The 23879-nt window shown below is 46.1% G+C and overlaps 1 protein-coding gene across 1 annotated transcript; it reads left to right on the top strand.

Moving 5' to 3' along the window:
* Positions 1-631: 631 nt before the first annotated feature.
* On the top strand, positions 632-23298 carry LOC126011408 (cytochrome P450 4B1-like). Its single transcript, XM_049775179.1, has 12 exons — positions 632-821; positions 11011-11152; positions 11302-11346; positions 11815-11942; positions 12557-12681; positions 12941-13092; positions 13197-13303; positions 14191-14381; positions 21017-21150; positions 22158-22222; positions 22329-22411; positions 22800-23298. The coding sequence occupies exons 1-12, from the start codon at positions 642-644 to the stop codon at positions 22981-22983; spliced, it is 1536 nt and encodes a 511-aa protein (XP_049631136.1). The 5' UTR covers positions 632-641; the 3' UTR covers positions 22984-23298.
* The last annotated feature ends 581 nt before the right edge of the window (positions 23299-23879 follow it).

The following is a 23879-nucleotide window of genomic DNA, read 5'->3' as shown; positions in this document are numbered from 1 at the left end:
TCATTTTCAAGCATGAATCTTTTCAAGAGTAAATTGACAAATCGTCTCATAGATGAGAACCTGCAATTGTGCCTAAAATAAAAAACAACAATATACAAACCTGACTTATTCAAACTATCCAAGGAAATGCAAGGCCAATGTTCACATTAGTGTTTGTGACTTTGTCACTCATTGTCAGGATGTAATTTTCTCTACGTTGTAAGGCAAATTTTACAAAATTTAACATTATCGATAAATAATATCGTTCTAAAGTTTTTGTTTTATTAGTTGTGTTATTTGTATCCTCCCGACCTATGTGGATACTTGCATGCAGAATATTCTCAATAAAAACTTATTAAAATTAAAAACAGTGTACCATCCTATGTATTTTCGGTTTTAAAATGTGGCTCTCAAAATACATTTCAATAGTGGTTTTGGCGAGATTTGGCTCAGTTGAAAAAAAGGTTGCCCACCACTGAGCTAGGCTGTCTGCTCTGTTGTTTATGACTTTTTGGGGCTGCTTGTTATCTCCACCCATAGAGCTCAGCCCAGCCAGGGCCTGGCTGGGAATGGGGTCTGGCAGGGAGCCTTGATCCAGAGAGAGTATAAGGATCCTGGGGCAGTAGGCAGCCAACTGCAGTCGGGGCAGCTTCACTCTTGCCATGCTGCCGGTTTTGGTCTCTCTGAGCCCCTCCCGCCTGGCATTATGGGCCTCAGTGCTGGTCTTGGTCCTGGTTCTTCTCAAATTTGTTACTTTGCTGCTGCGGAGACAGATGTTGGCCAAGGCGATGGACAACTTTCCTGGGCCACCTACTCACTGGCTCTACGGGCATGCCCATGAGGTACACAGGGGTGGGGAGAAAGAATGCTTTTCTTTCCATTAAAGAGAGGCTGACCATCATTTTCCTGGGCCCTTACAAGGTAAGGGGCAGGGAGCAGATGTCCCAGGAGGCCTACATCCCAATCAGCTTTTCCACAAACCAACCTCCTCGTTCTGCAAGCTGGCCTCAGAGTTAGGGCTGAGCTCTTCAAAATTGGGGCTCATTCTCCTGATGTTCAAGGTGCAGAGAAAGATCTAGTGAGAGTGCAGTGAAAGCCGATGGCACAGTAGAATCAGGGAGCAGTCCTGGCAGAGTGACTGCAAAGTTCTGATGCCAAGATTTATTGCAGAAAATGACAGGTTGAGATGTCTACTGTCCTATGTCTGACGGGTTGATGCTCCCCAAAGGTAAAGTTCTCCTTGTTGTGCCCAGAGGCTGGTTCTGGACTCAGATCCTGGCATGCCTGCATGGTGGTGGGGACCACCTTAGCACAGGGGCAGGAGAACCTCTCAACTTCTCTTATCATGGGACCTTAGACCGGAGGTTCTGCCACTCACAGTTGGCACAAGTGGGAGCAGCATATTCCTTAGACTCTAGTCTAATTAATACCTAGAAGTTAATTGAAGAAGTTTCTCAAGTGTTTTGATCTATAGCCAGATTTGAAAATCCAGGTTTGACTGCCAGACTGAGATTAAGGCTCACAGAAAAGACATAATTCTATCCTCTGAATATGCTCCTCCTCATTCTTAATCTGGGGAATGGCCTCCCTTCCAGACTGAAATAGAGAATGATCTTGATTTCTTGGTGAGGACTACTCAGGCTTACTGGGCTTGATGGCTCAGTGTCATCTCAGGAACAGCCTGGGAGCCAGCTGTGTTCTGGTAAGAGAGGAAATATAGGGGTTGGCAAGGGATGATGGAACATGATCTCAAGATATTGACTAGAAGGGAAAAAGACCCCAGAGGCTTCCCTGTCCCTGCTGGAGGGGTTCTGCCTCTCCAGACTTTTGCATTACTCCTACATCTCAGCACCTGTTCCATGGTCATATTATTTCCTGTTTACTGACTCAGTGTCTCCTCCCAGTGGTGGCCTGGGGCTGGTCTGATGTGTCCACACAAGTATGTTTAGGCTCTAGCTGGATCTAATGGGCATCACAGAGAGCAGTGGCTATGGAACGACAGGGCAGGTATTGCCTATGGAGGAGACAGATGGTGGCCAAGTCAAGAGAGGACCTGGAGTGGGGGTAGTCTGGGACAAGCTTCACTGAGTTTGAAGGGGGTCAGGTAAGATTCAGGGGTTGGAACGGTGTCACAAGCAGTAAAGTGTCTGCCTTGCCTGCGCTAGCCTAGAATGGACCCTGGTTCTATCCCCTGGCATCCCATATGGTCCCCCAAGCCAGGAGTAATTTCTGAGCACATAGCCAGGAGTAACCCCCGACCGAGTCTTATCAGGTGTGGTCCAAAAAAAACAAAAAACAAAACAAAACAAAAGATTCAGGTCTGACTCTGATGGAATCCAGGAAGCATTTAGGATGTCCCTCTATTCCTTTCCTATCACGTCCGTCCACTTCCACTCTCCTGAAAGCTGGGGTTGCTTCAGTAGTGGGCTATTCAAGCACAGAGCTTGCTGGCTCACCCCTAGTAGAATCTGACTGCCTTCTCCCCCTTCCCAAACTCTCCAACATTCCAGCTTGAATATCTCTTGATGGCCTGGAACATAACATAGCACTAACTTCAATGGCTCTAACAAGTATCTGAAGTGGCTTTGTACCAAGAGAACCAGAGAATTTGGAGAGGTGGGTGCTTTTCAGCCAAACAAAGGTCTCCCAGGTTAACTGGCCAGCACTTCTGCATACTTCTGCTCTCAGATTCATACCTGAGCCCCCAAAATGGGGCTGGCAGTGTAAATAGGAGTGTTCAAAAGCCCAAAATATCTGCCTATATCCATAGAGAAGGTCAATCCAAGCTGGTTTATGATTTGTTGCTTTTCATCAAAATTATTATCAGCCATACAAGGTGCTCCTAGGTCCGGCTCCTAGGCCATGATGGAAATAGGAGAGAACATGAGCCAGTGGTCTACAGAAGGGCCAGTGCAGGGAGTTGCTGACTGGCTATCAGGATTAGTCTCTCCTTTCTTGATCTCTAATTGCAGTTTGCAGGCCCTAGAAGTTCCAAACTATTCTCCTCAGTTATCAGAAGGAGACATCTTGGAGACAGGGTCATGCCCTGTTTTTTTAGGGCTCACTTCAATTATTCTGAGGTTCAGGGAAGACTTTAACCCTAGAAGAGACTATGCCTTATTGTTGGCCTGAGAACAGGCTACTGAGAAGGTCAAATCTGACTTATACTTTTATGGGGTGCAGTGGGAGATGATCTTCAGAGACCATAGGGGCCTCTTCTTGGTCCTGTGGTCACTGAAGTACTTCCCTTGACCTTGTGCCTCTAGAGAAGAGAAGTAGTGAGGCTTGTTTCCATTCAGAAGGCACTGACCACAGACCTCTCCTGTTTCCATCTCTCCACTTCCTTTTCCAATAACTTACTTTGATAGGGCTAGAGAGACAGTACAGCAGGTAGAACACTTACCTTGTATGTAGCCAATGTGGCTTTGCACTCTAGTATTTAGATATGGTTCCTTGAGCCCTACCAGGCATAATCCCTAATTACAATAAGCAGAGTTTACTAAGGCATAAGCATAGCTGGGTGTGTCTCAACAAACAAAAGAACTAATGAAAACAAATAATAAAATAAATTTACTTTGGTGACTAGAAAAGGATCAGAATAGATAAAGCATGGCAACTATGCCAACTACTGGGTGGAAGGTATCAGGTCACTGGAGAAGGATTTGTTTGTAACAGGGCCAGACCTTGTAATATTGGGGGGCCTGGGGCATTCATGGAGGTAGTTGGGGGAAGACCAGTGCTACACACAGTGATATTGAGGGAGTTAAGTGGTGCTGGAGATTGAGTGTGGGCCTTGTACATACTGGGTATGATCTCCTTCACTGAAGCTGCCTCCTGGCTCTTAAGAGGGCATCTTACTGACAACCACTCAACTTTAATTCCTTCATCCTTGTCTTTTTTCTCCAAGCAACCCAGCATTTGGAAACCACTCTTGATCTGTGTTGTGTGATCCCATGTCCAAGCTGGGAGATGAAGAAACTATACTAGAACCTAGCCAAAAGAACTGAGTTGCAGGAGAGATAGGCAGCAGAGACCAGTGTTCCAGCTGTGGTGAATCTTGAAAACTCTGCAAGGAGCAGCCTATAGAGTGTGGGAAGCAGAGGGCAAGAGGCAGTCTCTTCTGAGCCTGATGAACTGGGAAGAGTCCTGGATTTTGGAAGTTAGTTTGTTTAACTGTTTGCATCTCCAGGTCCTGTATGTGCTTCTACCTTTTGTGAGAGATCTGAGGGGAGATACAGAGGGATGAAGATGCAAGTGTGGAAGGGCAGGTGGCAAAGGACACAGCACCTCATTTCAGGTGTGATGGTGAACCCGTGAAGTAAGAAAGTGATGGGTCACATCTGGATGGTAGAAAGTTCACTTGGATTTGGGGCAGTGGCTGGATAGGCAAAAATTGGTGGCAGAGGGCCGAGCATGGAGGTAGAGGTTCAAGAAAGATGTTGGTGGGGTGAAGCAGAGGCCAAGAACAGAGGCATGGGGGTGTAGTGGAAGGCAGTCTGCTATGTTTTGGGGTTGGGAGAAAAGCTTGAAGGCCTCCTTAGAGCTGCATGTGAGGGAATCAATGAAACGCCCTTGTGCATCAGGAAAGGGGCTTCATTCAACTAGTGCATCAATGAGGCTTGGGACAGAGCAGCTGACAAAGTCACTCTTGAAAGAGATACACTCCTGGGGCTGCCCAGCTGGACTGCCCAGCTGGAGAACACGTTTCTATGTCTGAACTGAAATAATGGGGACCTGATACCCTGTGAAGGATGCTGTAGAACTGGGATTTCTGCTTATATTTGGGGTTGTGGCTTGTGGAGTTTCCTGACAGGACCCTCAGCCAGGGGTAGCTGTATCTGGCTCTCTTAGCTTCCATCTGCATGTTCCTGTGGAGAACTATTGGGTAGTCCTGCATCTCTGGGCACTGCTGGGATCACAGAGTGAACTTCTCATCACTGCTGCCAGGGCAGATGGTAATTCCAGTCCTAGAGATAGAATGGGGGTGAGTCTGGAGGACAAACATATTGCACTCACATTGTAAATGCTAGGTCTGAGGCACCTGGGAGATGCAAGGCAGAGAAGACTAGGGGTGGTTGATAATGTTCCTAGAGCTCAGGAGAAAGACAAGATGAGGCAAACAGTTGGTTTAAGACTTCAATCTCCTGGCAAAGGAAGCCATGGGAGCGAATGAACCTTAGAGCGCAATGCTCAGCATGCACAAAAGCCCAGGACTGGATTTGGGACTTGGAGGAACAAATGAAGGGTGAGGAGCTGCTGAGATGGGGCCTGGGAGGAATGGGAGGACATTCCAGAACATGTTCAAGAAAGGAGGGGCTAGCTAGAGCATGACATTCCTATGGAGAGCGGATGGTGTCCTGCGAAAATACTGCTCCCCTGCCAGCAGAGTTGGAGTGTGGCTGACATGGTTGGGTGCAGTGAAGAGGGTCTTGGAGACACAGGCTGTGAAGAGAGGAGATCGGAGATCTGGGTGTTGGCTAGAGAAGGAAGCACGATGTAGGGTTGTTTGGTTCAGTTTTAATGGGGAGACGCGTGTGTTTTCAGTGCAGGTGAGAGGGGTCAGAGGAGAGAGGGGTGAAGATAAGGAATGCCTAAGGGGAGCAAAGCCTGGTGCTTCTTCCAGGAACAGAAAGGAGGTAGAGAGCCTCATGTCTGCAGTTGACTGGAAATTTCCTTAATTTATCATTTGTTTTTAATATGATTGCTTGCTTTCTCTGCAAAATACATTTCAGAGCAAAGGAATGATGGCGGGGTTGATAGAGGAAAAAAGAGTTTTTGAGGAGTGAATAGTGACTCTTGCTACAGGGATTTCTAGGTGTTTTTGCTGATTTCTGCTATAATCTCCAAGAGGCCTTTCCTGACTCATCAAACTTGTTCCACTTCCATTACTAGTAGTAGCTTTCTGTCCAGCTTTCTTTTATCTATCTAGAATTACAAAAACCTGAAATTCTGTTACTGATGTATTTGAGTTAATTTTCTTTAATTTGAGTATGTATTTGAATTAATTTTCTTTCTTTCTTTTGATTTTTGGGTCACACCCAGTGGCTCTCAGAGGTTACTCCTGGCTCTGCCCTCAGAAATCACTCAAGGCAGGCTTGGGGGACCATATGGGACTCTGGGAATCGAACCACTGTCCATTCTGGATTGGCTGAGTGCAAGGCTAACACTACCTCTGTGCTATCTCTTAGGCCCCAATTTTTCTCTCCCCTTACTCAAAGGGAAACAGGGAGGACAGAGCTTTGTGTTACTTGTCACTGTGCCCTCAGGCACAAGCACCAGGCATGAGCAGTGGGAGATTGTAGCTCAGAGAACAGCAAGATACTCAGGACTCAAAGATTACCCAAGAGCAGCCTTAGGTCTAGTGTTAAGAGGATTTTGAAATAACAGAACAGTCCAACCAAGATGGACAAAGCATTTTGAAAAGCAGAGAACTTCCTGTTCTAGAGATAATGGAGTTCTTGGGGAATCAGAAATCGATATGACATACCCCTAGGGAGCCTGGCTACTAAAAACATGTGCTCCACCCTGTTTTTTTTTGAGCTCCCATCCACCTCAGGGGGAGAATTTTTTTTTCCCTCAAGCCGTGACTCTGACCCCTCCTCTGGGATTGCTGTGGTGGCAGTCCCTGGCTAAGCAGATAACTTGTTTCTGGAACCCTCACCAATTAAGCTTCAGGCCAACCAGGTGGCAACTTGGCAGACTCATTGCTAGGAGACTGGATCCCATCTTCCAGTTCAAGTGACAGCTCTCTGTGGTCATTGGGCTGCTTTGTTCCTGCCTATAAAGAGATTATGGGGGTGTGGTTGAACCAGGGGACATTGAAGTCCTTTTTAAGAGCTGATTTTCAGGGCAAGCTGGCTGGGACTTTGGGGGAGCAGAGATGAGAGTGGTGACTCAAGCTTGCTATCCCAGTCCTTTCTTTCTTTCTTTCTTTCTTTCTTTTTATTTTTATAGACTTTTATTATTTTTACATGGTGATTCTCCACATAACAGTTTTTTGTTTTTTTTTTTTTTTGATTTTTGGGCCACACCCGGCAGTGCTCAGGGGTTTCTCCTGGCTGTCTGCTTAGAAATAGCTCTTGGCAGGCATGGGGGACCATATGGGACACGGGGTTTGAACCAACCACCTTTGGTCCTTGATTAGCTGCTTGCAAAGCAAACGCCGCTGTGCTATCTCTCCGGGCCCCACATAACAGTTTTTATTCACGAACAATTTTATATTTTTTCTGTCTCTCCTTTCATAATATACATCCTTCCTTCTAATTTTACAGAATAAAAAAAATTTTATGTTACAGTTAACTACTTTCTTCAGATCATCACTAAATGCAGGAATACTATAACAATAGCGGCTCACCTATCATGTCAGTAATTAACACTAGTAATATCATTAGAAACATTTAGAACCTAACCTTAAAATACATGCTATTTAATATATTGTATATATTTCTTGCATTAATCTTTTTATATAATAGTTAATACAGTATAAACTACAGATATTTCTATTATTTGTACTTTAAGAAGTTACAGTTCAAATTATTTTATATTTTTCTTATTCTAGTTACAGTATTCTTTTTTTTATTTAAACAAATTTATTACATACATGACTGTGTTTGGGTTTCAGTCATGTAAAGAACACCACCCATCACCAGTGCAACATTCCCATCACCAATGCCCCAAATCTCCCTCCTCCCCACCCAACCCCCGCCTGTACTCTAGACAGGCTATTTCCCTCATACATTCTCATTATTAGGATAGTTCGAAACTTAGTTATTTCTCTAACTAAACTCATCCCTGTTTGTGGTGAGCTTCATGAGGTGAGCTGTAACTTCCAGCTCTTTTCTCTTTTGTGTCTGAAAGTTATTATTGCAAGAATGTCTTTCATTTTTCTTAAAACCCATAGATGACTGAGACCATTCTGCGTCTCTCTCTCTCTCTCTCTCTCTCTCTCTCTCTCTCTCTCTCTCTCTCTCTCTCTATCTCTCTCTCTCTCTCTTTCCCTTCTATTGTTTATTCTTGACCAGGTCAGAGAGTAGTGCAGCCATGAGGATGCAGGGTGGGCTGGAAGCTGGGTCTAGGGAGTTATCATCATGTCTTGTTCTTTTCCTGCTTTCTTCCTTCAGAGAAAAACAAGCTGGCACAGATCACAGGGCTCCAAAGGCACTCAGGCTTCAGGTATGGGGGGTAGGTGCCAAAAACATTTCCTGTTTCTACCAGGTTCCTGGGCTATCAAGGACATGCAGGAGGAAGTCTGTATAGAGATGTGCCCATTCAGGTCAGCAGTGTCATCAGGATAAAGTCAGGGTCTCTTGCCTTGAGGGCAAAAGGAAAATAGATCACCATGGCCCTTAAGGAGGATCTGAGATTTGGATCACAAGGGAGCCTTTTACTCAGTGTTCTTGTGAATCTGGCTCCTCTGGGACTGAAGCTGCCCCTGGTCCACTATTGTGTTTGTCAGTGCTGGAGGGGGCAAGATGGACACAGGCCTGGGGACTAGGAAGTTGCAAGGGAAACCTAGGAGGGCAGGTAAGGTAAGAAATGTCCAGGATTTGGGTGGGGGCAATAGTGAGGGGCCACTAGATTAGAAGAGACAGGAAAGGGCCCAGGAATCTGCAAAGTTCCACTTTACCAGGCAGTGGACGTGCTTGTGCAACTTTGTGCCAGTGTGGGAAGTGTTGCTGTTGGAAGGCAGGCAACCATCTCTGCAGCCTCTTCTGGCAGAGCTGAGAGTAGCATGTCCAGAGGGAGTTGCAGGGCTCTGCATGGACACCACCAGGCCTCTGCTGAGGCTGAGAGAAGAGTCAAGACACAGTGAAGACACAGATGGTGGCTGGAAGCCAATGAGCCAAGTCTGGTCCCCAGAGCCCCTAAGGAAAATGGCTTGGGTAGACCAGGCTACCTGGGGGCTATGCTATCAGATCTTCAGTGTTGTTCACCTTCAAGGCTTCTTGCCAGAAGACTGGATAAGGATTGTGATTGGAAATTTACAGGGAGGGTGATGTTGGTTTAGCTCTTGACATGCCTTAACAAGCGGGCTACTCTCTAAGACTTCTCTGTGAACAGCTGCTACTGTGGAACAAGCAACTTCAACAGATTCAGTGTGCTCTCACTTGAGGGAGAGCATACTGATCCACAAAATATGGCAAGTCCACACACATCCATCAGTTTTCTCATAGTTAAAATGGGTATGATTACAAGTTCTATGTCAGGTCCGTGAGGCAAACTAAATATTTACTCCTGTATTATTTCCTCACTTTATGTATTTACTCCTGTATTATTTCCTCATGTAGAGTGAGGAAATACTCATTACATATCAGTCCCCTGCCAAATTTCCTATGTGTAGTGAGAGGATGTGGGAACTAGTGGCAAGTCTGAAAACCAACAACAGCGCACAGGCTTGGGCCTAAAGGGAAACACATCGAAGTCTCTATTGCTGTTTACCACATGGGAAGTGTCAAGTGACCCCTAATGCTTGACCTCCTCTTGACCGCCCTGAGTTGAGCAATATTTTGGATTGTGTCTTTATGAGATTGGGGAGCTTGTGCCAATGTTTGGATAAACCAAAGATTTTTGTGTTCTCTCACCTTTTTTTTTTTGTCTCCCTTGTTTTTCATTCCCATCACTCATTCCCTTCTTTTAGCACCTGATTATCACCCCTAAAGCATGTTTCATGCTCCTGTGTGAGCTCCAGGCTCTTGCAGAGGCCAAGAGATAGGGTTGAAGAGATAACAAGGCAGTAGGGCATTTGCCTTGCATGTTACTGACCCGGGAGGGACCTAGTTAGATTCCTGGCACCCAGTATCGTCCCCCAGCCTGGCAGGTAAATTCTGAGTGCAGAGCCAGGAGTGACCCCTGAGCACTGCTGGGTGTAGCCCAACAACCAACCAACCAACCAACCAACCAATCAATCAATCAAGTTTTTTAAAAAAGATAGGTGTGTGTGCGTGTGTGCATGTGTGTGTGTGTGTGTGTGTGTGTGTGTGTGTGTATGGTGAACCCCAGCCCATTATTTACTAACCAGGGAACTGAACTGCTTCTCTTCTAAAGTGTAGATGATGATTGCATCTATTTGGGAGAACTTTCTGAGGATCAACACTAAAGAATTTGTGTCTGAGGATTAGAACAGAATCTTGAACATTTTAAATGCATAGTTAATGCTATTAGTTTGGGGGGTTATAAGGGACAAGGATGTGAGCAGGTAAAATATGAAGTAGCATGTAGCTAAAGGGCTCATAGTGTCGAGAAAGGCCCCAGAAAGTGAGATGCATCAAGCAGAGGAGTAGGAAAATCCTACTTTCAAGAACAGGAATGTCAGGGAACATGCAGTGTTTCAGCCAGTGTGCTTAATGAAAGGTGTAGAGGAGGGAGGAAATGGAATAAGCCCAGGCACTTGCCAGGAGGTCATCTTAATTCTGAGATTCAGACTCACCAGGTTACTCTTGCACAGTCTTTGTTGATGGATCCAGGTATTTGGGCAGCTTGTCCGGAAAACCACACTGCTGGAGAGTCCTGCTCCAGCCACCTGAGTCTGCAGTGTCAGAGGATGAGCTCTACCCTGGTGGAAGGTGCCCTTGATTTAGGCACTTCTTCCCCCACTCAAATCCTATATCCACTTCAGTCTCTTCATCCCCACAAGGGTCATGCCAAGGGCTATTATACTGGGGCAGCCCAAATCTTGGGGGACTTTAGGGCAATCCATTCATTCATTGCTTTCTCTAGTCCAGATGCTGTTACCAGTGTGAGCTCAGAGCTCATTTCTACTCAAATTGCCTGTGTGATTTGGCAGCTTAATTGATGCTAGTCATCAGGTTTTCTGGGGAAAGAATTGGAGAGTGTAACCCTTGATTTGTTTCTGTGGAACAGAAATTTAGGGGTAGTTAGGATCAATAATGGTTGTTAGAGGTGGTCATGCATGTTAGAGGGATCTTCCAGGTTCTGCCTGGATGTATCCTCCCTCCCCTTTTTACCCATGTGGCATGGCTTGTGAGTTGGGGTTCCTGGATTTCATGGTTTGTTTTTTTTTTTTCATTTCAGATAAAGAAGGTAGGAGGATTGGATAAGGTGGTGTCGTGGGCCAACCAGTTCCCCTATGCCCACCCACTCTGGTTCGGGCAGTTCCTGGGCATCCTGAACATCTATGAGCCTGACTATGCTAAAGCTGTGTACAGCCGAGGGGGTGAGTTTTCCCAGGACAGCATCAGGCTCCCAAGAGTTTAGGGCAGCAAGCAGAGGAATCTGCAAGCCCAGGATAGTTGTGGTTACCCATTGTTAGCCTCAATGGACATCTCTTGATGCCTGTGAGAGCCAAGCCTCTTTTTCTTGCAGACCCTAAGGCCCCAGATGTGTATGATTTCTTCCTGCAGTGGACTGGTGAGTGATCCCTATCTTCCTGCTTTTCCAAGCCCAGCTGGTTGACCATGATCTTCCCCTGACCTGACCTCCCTGCCATGTTCTCCTCAACTATCCCATCAACTCAGTTGCTTGGGCCCTGTGGGGAGAGAGAGGAGGCAGAAGAGCATCCTGTTGTCATGGTATGGCAGTGCTCAGTCATATTGTCTGGCCAGGCTGCCTCATTGTTCCCACACAATGTGTGGGAGATGAGGGTCCATTTCTGGTGGATGAGACTCAGTTATTCTAGGATATTTTATTGGAGGTACCGACCAGAGCAAGGGTCTAAAGAAAGCTGAGGTGGCAGGGCCAGGGCTTTGGGTGCCCTGAAAGGCAAGCTTGGATTGGGGTTTGGGGATAGAGAGGGTTGTGGGGCAGGGGAATTGCTTGGCTCCAAATTGCCAGGATGGGGCAGGATTGGGTGAACCTCTTTCTCCCTTCCTCCTTCAGGGAAAGGCCTACTGGTTCTCCATGGGCATAAATGGTATGAGCGCCGAAAGCTGCTCACACCTGGCTTCCATTACGACGTGCTAAAACCCTATGTGGCTATTTTTGCTGAGTCCACAAACATCATGCTGGTGAGTTCTCTGGGCTAGGCTCCTGGAGGTTGCAGCAGACTTGCAGTCCCTTTCCACCCTGACTTGCCCTGGGGAGGCCTTCTGTCCCAAGACCACTGCATTCTGTACTGCATGCTGGGAACTGGGTGGTGAAAAGCAAAATGAAGGGGCTCAGGAGCTTATATAGCCCTGAACCTTGTCTTTAAGGGGATACCCACTTTCAGACTTTATAGAGCCCCACAGTAGCACATTTGTGAACTGAGAACATGAAGAAGAGCCTCATACCTGGAAAGCATCTGGGTAGCCCAATTGCCCAAAAAAATCTATGACAAACACAGCAGGAATCAGGCTCCCATCTCAAAGCTGGAGTCCTCAGAGGTTATTCTGCCTTTCAGGACTCTCCTGAGTAACCTCAGGCAAGCCAGCTGACACCCAAGGTGTTCAGGCTGCTGGGGTAATCTTTCATGCAAGTTCCCTGCTTCTGAGTCCCAAGTCCCAGCCACATATTCCAGCAAGATGGAGGCCTGGATAGGAACCAGAATGTGTGGCAGGGGAACAAACTATAGAAATCAGAAGGCAGAGTGGAGCCCCCAGCTTGGATGAACCCCTCCATACCTTTAACTCCTGGGTTTTAGGATAAGTGGGAGAAAAAAGCTTGTGAAGACAAGAGCTTTGACATCTTTAGCGACGTGGGTTTCATGGCGCTGGACACATTCATGAAATGTACCTTTGGCAAAGGAGCCAGTGGCCTGAATCAGAGGTCAGGACCCCAGGGGCTGATTGCATTATCCCCTGGACGGCTATGGGGGAGGTTTGCAGGAGGAGCTGACCTGGTCCAGGAGGAGGTTGGGTCCTGTCCTCAGTTGCCTGGGCTGGGTGGGGGAAGGGGCCATGTCTGTGGCAGTCTGGGTTTTGTGGTGGGGAATGGAAGGGCAGAATTGCTGGAGCTGTGTTCCTAGTTTTGAGCTTCTCCAGGCTCTGCAGTTATCCAAGTGTCATTTGTTCCTCTGGCCATGCAGGGACAACGCATACTACTTGGCAGTCAGTGACCTCACACTGCTGGTGCAGCAGCGTATCGAGACCTTCCAGTACCACAATGACTTCATCTACTGGCTCACTCCACATGGGCGCCGCTTCCTGCGTACCTGCAAAGTGGCACATGACCATACAGGTGGGATTTCTCTGCCCTCCTCCATTCTAGCTCCAATCTGCTCCTGGCACATTGGGAGCAGAGGATGGGTTCCCAGGAAGGGACTTCTTATATTTCTGCTCCAGATCAGGTCATCAAGGAGAGGAAGGCAGCCCTGAAAGAAGAGAAAGAGTTACAGAAGGTACAGAACCGCAGACACCTGGACTTTCTGGACATTCTCCTGGGGGTTAAGGTAAGCTACTGGTCCTGGTCAACTCTTTGCATTGTTCTCCTGGGACAGAGATAAAGATGCTGTAGAAAGGGCAGATCACAACCTTCTTTCTTCTTTAAGACTATGATCTGTTCCTTGTTTTGTGACACAGACAAGCAAAGGCTGAGGGTGTGTGTGTGGAGCATAGGACTGGCACTGGGGAAGAGATAAAGCCAATAGTTAAGGTGTGAAAAGCCCCAGATTCAGAAAATTAAAGAATTTGGCAACCCCTCTTCCCTTAGAATCCAGATCATATTAATTTATTTTCTCACTAACTCCACCTTCTCTCCCGTAACCTCTGCCCCTCTTCTTCAGAAGCTTAGTGCCATAACTTAGGGATACCAAATATGAGAAAGTGAACCATACCTCCATGCATTTATAGTCTAATCCAGGGGTCCTCAAACTTTTTAAACAGGGGGCCAGTTCACTGTCCCTCAGACCATAGGAGGGTCTGACTATAGTAAAAACAAAACTTATGAACAAATTCTTATGCACACTGCATATATCTTATTTTGCAATGAAGAAACAAAATAGATACAAGTACAATATGTGGCCCGCGGGCCATAGTTTGAGGACCACTGGACTGATAATGAATGTATAGACTTCCTTATACCAGGTGGCATTCTGTATGCCAAGTGACCAGAACTGACACTTGATTTCTGCATAAAGGTTGCAGGTCACTTAGAGGGATCAAGCCAGGTGTCCAGGAGTAGGAGGTATACCACTGGCCTTGGGAGAACAGGCAGAGCCTGGGGAAGGCTTTGATTCTGTCTGATAAAAATTGCCTTTCCTCTTGTCCTTGAACCTGCATTGGGGGCCCCTAATGTGAGTCTCTTGTACTTACCTCATATGTCCATTCCTTTACCTAGGATGAAAATGGGTCTAAGCTATCAGACACAGACCTCCGGGCTGAAGTGGATACATTCATGGTTGCAGGCCATGACCCCCCAACCAGTGGCATCTCCTGGTTTCTCTACTGCATGGCCAAGTACCCTGAGCACCAGAGTCGTTGTCGGGAGGAGATTCGAGAGATCATCGGGTACCAGGACTCCATACAGTGGTGAGATTGCGGGAGCTGGGTCTTCACTGTTAGCCCCAGAAATTATCTTGCCATGTTGTCTGGGATATTCCTGGAAGCCATGTACGAGGCAACTATTCTGTTCTTTCCAGAGCTGTGGCTTTTGGGGGACTCTATGTGTAGGGACACACCTCTGAGCCCTTCTCACAAGGGGAAAGTTTTCAGATGGGAATGGTGTAAGGGTTGTTAATAAAATGATTTCTTGTGTGTGGATGCCCTCTGCTGGCAGAACTTGCCTGCTTGCCTAGAGGGCAGATGTGTAGGTTGGGAAAGGTGGTAATTAGGACTGAGCAGAGTTGGGCCAGGGTTGGCTGGGTCAAAAGGTCCTTTTTCAGCTGTCTTTGGAAGGACAAATATGACCCTTCAAAACTTTCCAATGTTTTTGTGTTTGGTGGCACATGCTGGCTCCCATAAACATGACCCAGGCTGAGGTTGAACTCTGGTTGTGTTTTATACATCACCTGTTTCTAAAGCTGTGTAGCCTCCAGCACAGGACACATCACATGTATAGTTACAGCCCTCAGGATGGGCTTGAATGGTGGTGGATGGAGAGACCTAGGCCACGTGGCTCTGCAACCCCCTTCAGCCGGTGGGTATCTGGTTCCAGGAGAGCAGTGGGTATAGAACTTACTCACAGGCAGGCTTCCAGAGAGATAACATCTTTATTGGCCCTGGCCAATGTGTGTGGTCTATATCACAACCATTTAAGCACATGCCATTCTTAGCTTGCCCTGCATCTTAACTCCTTTCAGCCATCTTTCCTCTGACCTCCAACCAGGCAAATTCCTTTGCCCTTCTTGTCAAAGGCCTTATCTAACCTTTCCAAGATCCCTCCCATTCCTGGGATTGATTGATTGATTGGTTGGTTCGTTGGATGTTGGGCCACACCCAGCAGTGCTCAGGGGTCACTCCTGGCTCTGTACTCAGAAATCACTCCTGGCAGGCTGGGGGACCATATTGGGAGCCAGGAATTGAACTTACACAGGAAGAATGGGGTTACAATCACACAGCAGGAACCCATGGAAGAAGTTTCACATTCATGGAGGGCTAATGAGCTGAAATTCTGGGATTTGAGATTTTCAGCCTGAGTCATTGTTACTATTTTTTTTTTTTTTTACCTTACCTGGTGGTACTCAGGATGTACTCCTGGTTCTGGTAGGAATCATTCCTGGCGGACTTGGGGAACCATATGCAGTGCCAAGAGTTGAACCTGGGTTGGCCTTTATACAAGTCAAACTCTTTACATGCTGTCTTATCATTTTGGCTCCTTCATTATTATTATTGATGGTCTCTGGGTGTTCAATCACGTGTGTCTAGTGTTGTAGGGAGAGAAGGAGGAGCCAAGATGCCCCTCCTTGGGGATTTTTTTGTTTGTATTTTTTTTTTGGGGGGTCACACCTGGCAGTGCTCAGGGGTTACTCCTGGCTCCATGCCAGAATTGCTCCTGGTAGGCTCGGGGGACCATATGAGATGCCGGGATTCAAACCAATGACCTTCTTCATGAAAGGCAAATGCTTTACCTCCATGCTGTCTCTCTGGCCCCGATTTTTTTTTTCGTTTGTTTGTTTTTGGTTCATACCTGATGGCACTCAGGGGTTACTCCTGGCTCTATGTTCAGAAATTGCCCCTGAAGGGACCAGAAGGGTAGTGCAGTGGTAGATCACTTGCCTTGCACATGGCTGGCCCAAGATGGACCTCATTTCAATCCTGGCTTCCAATATGGTCCCCCAAGCTAGGAGCGATTTCTGAGCATATAGCCAGGAGTAACCCCTGAGCTTTACAGGGTGTGGCCAAAACCAAACAAATAAACAAAGAAGAAATCACTCCTGGCAGGCTTGGGGAACTATATGGGATGTTGAAAATTGAACCACTGTTCGTCCAGGATTGGCCTCGTGCAAGGCAAACACCTTACCTCTGTGCTATCTCTCCAGCCCCTCCTTGGGGGAATCTTTTTTTTTTTTTTTTTGGTTTTTGGGCCACACCCAGCGGTGCTCAGGGGTTACTCCTGGCTGTCTGCTGAGAAATAGCTCCTGGCAGGCACGGGGGACCATATGGGACACCGGGATTCGAACCAACCACCTTTGGTCCTGCTTGCAAGGCAAACGCCGCTGTGCTATCTCTCTGGGCCCAGAATTTCAATTTTTTTGGGGCCACACCCAGTGACGTTCAGGGGTTACTCCTGGCTATGCGCTCAGAAGTCGCTCCTGACTTGGGGGACCATATGGGACGCCGGGGGATCGAACCGTGGTTCATCCAAGGCTAGCGCAGGCAAGGCAGGAACCTTACCTCTAGCACTACCGCCCGGCCCTCCTTGGGGGAATCTTAATTTTTTGTGAGGGTGGACCACAAGTTGGGGGTACTCAGAGGCTATTCCTGGCTTAGTGCTCAGGGATCACTGCTAGAAGTGCCCAGGGCTCCTGCATGCATAGCATGTACTACAGGTTTTTTTCTTTCTGAGTCCAATTTTTACTGGTAGGTGTCACATCTGGTGGTGCTAAGGGCTATTCATGGCTCAGTCTTAATAATTTTTTTTTTTTTGGATGCCGAGGGATTAAACCGAAGTCCGTTCTAGGTCAACCACATGCAAGGCAAACACCCTACCACTGCGCCACCTCTTCGGCCCCAGGAGTCTTAATAGTTTTTACTTAAATATAAAATATATTTTAATTTTCAAAAAAGTTTCTATTTCCTACTGAGACAATGTTTGACTGTAATATATGTTTTAGAGTCTCCTCATCAGACACTTATTATCATATCTCAACCACCACAACCTCAGTGATCCTCCACTATAGGAACCTCCCCCCCCCCCCCACCATTATGCTCTCATCTCCTTCCACTCTGGTAAGTTCAATTCTCCAGTCAGAATTTAGGGCTTTTTCTGCTTTGCTTTTACCTGTTTCCTTGCTGTTTTTTTTTTTTTTTAATATTCTGCATGAGTGAGATAATCTGATATTTCTTTCTCCTTTATTCTTCACTTAGTTTCCATCAATATTATCAAAAGGGGCAAGTTTTAAAAATAAATTATTTAAATAGCTAAGTAGATCGTATTGTGTATGACACATATTTACCCACTCTTATTTTATTGGGTACTTGGGGGTGTTTACAGATTTGGCCACTGTGAATAGAGCTGCAGTGAAATAGATGTGCATATTATGTCTTTTAAAATTAGCATTTTTGTGTTCTTGGGCTAAAGAACAGCTGTCACAGTTTTATTTCAAATCTTTTTAAGAGACTTTTGTAGCGATGGAATCAATTTACATTTCCTTGGGTGGGGATTTTTCAAGAGACAAATCCATGTAACAAAAACATGGGAGGCAAAAAAAAAATCACAAAACAGGATTAAGATCGAATGACTATGTTGAATGCAGAAGATTCAGAAACATCAGGACTTGGATCTACTTTTACAGTTTATCATTTATTTCTTTTCTTTAAAATAATTTTTTTTTTGGGCCATACCTGGTGATGCTCGAGTGTTATTCCTGGCTCTGTGCTCAGATTTTGCTCCTGGCAGGCTCGGGGGACCACATGAGATGCTGGGCATCGAACCTTGGCCTGTCCCCGAACGGCCACATGCAAGGCAAATGCACTACCGCTGTGCTATCTCATTGGCCCCTATATAGTTTATTTCTTTGTAGAATAGCTCTTAAACATTTCCTGACCTCCATTTTCTTCCCTCTCCCCATTAAGAAGGGGTGAAGTGAGATAGGCAAAGGGAGAGATTAAGGCATTTAAGGCTGGGAAATAATGTGAGCACAACTGAAAGGCAGAGTTCAAATATTTAGTTGTTTTCTCTGGAGGACTTTAAGTATTACTGGCCTGAACTTAAAAAGTTCCCCAATTCCCAATATCTTAATACTTACTTTTTACCACCCAGAGCATCCCTTTTCTGGTCTAATTTAACCCACATAGGCTAACACCGCCTCCTTTAACCCTCATGTGCTGCTCAGACTGTCTGGCATTGTGCCAACCCTCTTGCCCCGTGTTCTTTTGGAAACACTCAGAGCAACTTGCTTAGGGAGTGGAGAAGTGGCGAGGTCTCATGTTTTTCTGGGTGTGCACTCTCTCAAGGACAGCCTACCCCCAGTTCTGGAATGCCTTTCTTGCTTTTCCCAATGCTGCCTGCTGCCTGCTCAGGCAGCAGCAACAGAGCCACCCCTGGTCCCATGGAAGGGGAGACCGCAGGTTGTCTGTGAGTGCACTCTCCTCACAAGCACCCTCCACCTTTGGCAGGCCCCAATGGCCCTTCTCTCAGCTGCTAAGGTGGCAGGTTCAGAGACATAACAAGCCAACACATACAAGCAGAACACAGAACACAGAATGTGACAGGGGGTAGACAAATAAAAAGATTAGCCACACACATGATTATCCAAGGCCTTTTCCTTTCCTCCCCTTCTTTTTTTGTTTGTTTTGTTTTGTTTTGTTGTGCCACACCCTGTGGCGCTCAGCATTTACTCCTGGCTATCTGCTCAAAAATAGCTCCTGGCAGGCACGGGGGACCATATGGGATACCGGGATTCGAACCAACCACCTTTGGTCCTGGATTGGCTGCTTGCAAGGCAAACGCAGCTGTGCTATCTCTCTGGCCCCTTTGCTCCCCTTCTGATCTTACCGGGAGTTCACCATTCCAAGGGAGTACAAAGAGTACAGGGGTGCCCCCGAGCACTCTGCTGGGGGAACTACCAACCAGGTCTGTTAGGCTCACACCCTGTTCCATTTTTGGCGCAGATTGTCCTGCACCCCCTCAGTATGGTCCAAAGATTGTCCTTAACTGCCTGAAGGTCTTTTGGTTCCAATCCTCCCCCCTATTGGGACTGGCCCGACCCTAGGCCTAGAAGGAAGTAATCCTGGACAAGCTCCCATATGTTAGGGTTTGAGTTGACACCCATGTCGATGCTGAGAGTCAAAGACTACCTCTGATAATGCAAGGTGCTAAATGGAGTTTATTTGGTTAACCAAGGTCTGAGCCTCATACAGCCAGCTAAGGGAATCTTGGCAAGGACCCCGAGTCAAATCTTCAAGCAGTTTATATAGAAATCACAAGCAATAACAGTGCAATCATTTCATAGTATAGATGTCTTAAGTAATCACTGATTTTTCTGGCTCAACCCTGGCTGTTTAGGGACACTCTGGTTAGAATCCTGGCTGTCACGGGATCTTCTGACTCAAACTTTGGCTGTTAAGGGAACCTTTTCAAATAGAACATTCCAAACTAGCTCAATCCCAGTTCCCCATTCCTTGAGGGCACCAACTCTGTTCTTATTCTCAAGCCAACTCTCTTTCTGCCTTCAGCTAGGAGTGGAAAAGCACACTTCACTAGGGTTTGGGCTCATCCCAGTCCAAACTTCCCCATCATAGCCATTATGGACCCAGGGGGAGAATCTCGGCCCATACAATTGTTATTGTTGTTTTTTTTGTTTTTGTTGTTGTTTTGTCACATGCCCAGCAGTGCTCAGGCTTTACTCCTATGTACTTATTCCACATCAGAGTGCCAGGGATCTAACCTGGGTTAGCCACTTACAAAACAGGCTCCCTGTCTGGTGCTCTGTCTCTCTGGTCCAAATTTTTAGTTATTTATTTTATTTACTTCATTTTATGTAGAAATTGAGGCAACTTAAAGGATATTTATTTATAATATAACAAGGCACAACTGAAAAATGAGGGAACACTCTGGGGTTTGGATAATGAAGTGTTACACAGTACTTAGAATTTTGTTCCAGACTCCAGACCTGAATCCTTATGCTCTCAGGATAGAAGTCACAAAGAGACAGGCAGCACATGAATGAGATTTTAATTGGAAGGGACTTTTACTTGACTAGAAGAGAGGTGGCTCAGGACCCAAGCTGACTTCCTGAGGAGATTCTTGCCGAGTTCAAGAGAGTGATGTCAAAGCAGTAGAGGTGACCTCTCCTGTGTACATGCAGAGTTGATTTCTAAGCCTCTTCAAGCTCACATGTTCTGAAAATGACATCTCTGCCCCTCTTAGAGATAGTCACTTTATCAGATGAAGCAAAGAGTGGAAGTAATTCAAGCCTGAGAGACTGGGACCTGGAAAATGGCTTAGTTCTTGCCTGGAAATGTCTCTGTCTCAAAGTTTGAACCCAGTGCCCTGCAAATGCCAACACAGTTCTGAATCCCCAGAGCGTCACTAGCTGAACTTTTTGGTAGCAATAGGAAAACTTTGGAAGTATATATCCATACTGGTATAACCTGAGTTTGTCACTGTTTATGCATAGATGACTTTATTCAACCAAAAACAAATATTGTCTGTGTCTAACCATTCCAGTTCCATGAGGGAAAACTAGTCTTCCACAGGAAACACCTAACAAATTGTCCTTTACAGGGCTTATATAGGGCCTGAGAGACAGCACATCCCCAACTTTGATGGTGAGGGACATACTCTTGCACACACCTAGGGTTCTATTTCTTCCCTAACTGTGGTGAGGTGGATGGAATGGAGAGAGTGAAGGCACAGCTGCAGAATTGCAGCAGCTGCCCCATATCTAGTGTGGATGGGCACAGTCACTGTGATGCCTTTGACTGGAAGAGGGAAGTTGGGGTTCTGGCATGCCTTCCGTTGTTTCCCAGCCCTAGAAAAGACCTGGTTGTGTTGTTGGCAGGGATGATCTGAGCAAGATGACATACCTGACCATGTGCATCAAGGAGAGTTTCCGCCTCTACCCGCCTGTGCCCCAGGTGTACCGCCAGCTCAACAAGCCTGTCAACTTCGTGGATGGCCGCTCTCTGCCTGCAGGTGAGATGGGAGTACTAGAGGCTAGGGGGATGCAACCTAAGCATTTATGGATACTTCTCTGATATTCTTTGTGTCTTTGCCAAATAGGCAATAGGAAAGAGGTCAGATTTGGGGTTTATCCTGGGTTCAGATTCAAAAGCTACAATGTTTTGGGTCCAGTCCTCTATAGCTAGCTCTCTATTTACTTCCATAAATTGGTATTTAAAAAGTATCTGATTTATAAGATCTAGTCAAAATGAGAGAGACAATTATAAGGGATTGTCATGTACCATTGAGCAGCTTTTTAAGGCTTCATTCACGTCATATGTGAACATGTGTTTCACACAACCTAGAGATCTCTGGGTGGCAGCTTTGTGAAGGGTATTTAGTTCTGTATCTGTCACACAGTGAGTAGATGGAAAATGAGTGTAACTCAAGTGATATGAAGTAAATTTGTTATTTGCCTTCCAGAGTGACAGGCTGGGGTTGTGAAGGAAGCTGGGGACATTGGTGGAGGGAGGTCGTACTGGTGGTGGAATTGAAACAAAGTCTGCCTTAAACAGCTGTCTTAGGAACGACTGTGAAAATCATGGTGTTTTCATAAACAGAAATTTAAAAATTAAAAAGGACAGAGAGAAAATGCAACTTTTATCCAATGCAGCTGTTACCTACTGGGGGAAAGGGCCAATATTTAAAATAAAACTTGAATGTTTTGCCTGAGGAAAAAAAATGAGTGTGACTTGAAGGTTCCGAGTTCTCTTTGTGTTTTCCTTTCCAGCGGTGCACAGGTTCTCTTCTCTCCATTCCATAGTTCACTCCTGTCTCAGTCAGGGGATGGCCTACCTCTAGAGCTATAGGAAAAAAGGGGCGATGACCCCTAAATGGTTTCACTGTATTGAAGGAGGCATAAATTCTGTCTCTGACAGGGACATTGTTCAATTAGCAGATACAAGAGGTGTCTGGCCCTGTGAAGTGGAGGCAGGACTGTCCCTGAACTGCGTAATCACCAGCCTCTGCTCTGCCCACAGGTAGTCTGGTGTCCCTGCACATCTATGCCCTCCACAGGAACAGTGCTGTGTGGTCCGACCCTGAGGTACCCCAGCTCTAAGACTCATTGTTGACAGGGGTGGGAGGTAGGTGGGGTTACCCCACTTAGTGTTTGGCAGGTGTGCAAGCAAGGTCTATCGCCCCACCCTCAGGTCTTTGATCCCCAGCGCTTTTCCCCTGAGAACGTGTCTGGACGCCACCCCTATGCCTTCATCCCATTCTCTGCAGGACCCAGGTAAGGAGAGGCCCAATATTCCAGGCCCTTGGGATTGGGGGATGACGAATGAGGGAAAAAGTTGGTGAGGCCTCATTCTGGGTACTCAGGAGGGGCCACATGATTCTACTGGAGAGTATGTTTTGGTAATCTCCATCTTGCCTTTAAAATATTCTCATAGGCAGGTGGTGGGGTGGGTTTGTGGTTCCATGTGAAGTCCCCACATAAAAATTCTCAATATGAAGCTATTTGATCTGGGCTCCTTACTTTATTTCTATAATCTGCACCTTAAGCCCAGGCTAAACTATGGATCAACAAGAAATAGTTACTAAATCTTGCTAGCTGTGAAGAATGTCTGGCTTTTATTTCACCAACACCAGGGCTCTTGTCTTTGTGTTGCTTACTGTAGGAACTGCATTGGGCAGCAATTTGCCATGAATGAGATGAAGGTGGTCACAGCTCTCTGCTTGCTCCGTTTTGAGTTTTCTTTGGATCCCTCTCGTCTCCCCATGCAGATTCCCCAAGTGATTCTGCGCTCCAAGAATGGCATCCACTTGCACCTGAAGTCACTAAGACAATGCTCTGGGAAGTAGCTCTGTTGAGAATAGAGTCCTAGACCCATTGGTCTCTTGCTCAGGACCTTTCCCTGGGCATTGCTATCTTGAGTAGTGTGGACTCTTGTCTTTGAGAAGCTTGTAGTTTAGAAGTGAAGTAGGGTCCATCCTACTTCATCCCTTTGAGGGCTATGCCATGGAAATGCATACTTATTGTTAAGTAGATTAAAGAGCTCACTCATTCATCCAACAAACAGTGAGCATGTACTTCTAGAATCGTTAATCTTCTAATCTCCAAAAATGATTATAGAGCTATAATGTATCAGAAACTCATCTCAGTCCAAGTGACATAGAGCACCTAAGAAGCACCTTTGAATATTCTTACCTTTCAATGTTCTTACCATTCAACACATAAGAATAGAGCAATTGGGACTAGAGAGACATTACAGTGTATAGGACACTGGCCTTGCACATGGCTGACCTGGGTTCAATTCCAGGTAAGCCATGTGGCCCCATCATCCCAGCTAGAGATTCCTGCGTGCAGAATCATGAATAAGCCCTGAACACCACTGGGTGGGGCCCACAAACAAGCAAACAAAAAATTAGTCTTTCAATATTTGTCTCTTTATTGATATATATTTTAATTGATATCTTTATTTAAACACCTTGATTACAAATGCAATTGTAGTTGGGTTTCAGTCATGTAAAGAACACCCCCATTCACCAGTGCAACATTCGCATCACCAATGGATATATATTTTTTCATTTAACTTTGTATGTATGTGTATGTTTGGAATATGACAGATATAAGGGAAAACTTCCAATTTATTTATTTTTTGTGTGACCTTTGGTGTTGATGGAATCTGAACCCTTGTTGGTTGTTTGTGAATCCAGAAACAGCTCCCAAAATGAGAGATTAATTCCCATTCTTTCAT

Source organism: Suncus etruscus, chromosome 6 (assembly GCF_024139225.1).
Source record: "Suncus etruscus isolate mSunEtr1 chromosome 6, mSunEtr1.pri.cur, whole genome shotgun sequence".
Lineage (NCBI taxonomy): Eukaryota > Metazoa > Chordata > Mammalia > Eulipotyphla > Soricidae > Suncus > Suncus etruscus.
Note: the sequence above shows the minus strand (reverse complement) of the source record. Positions and strands in the feature narration are given on the sequence as shown.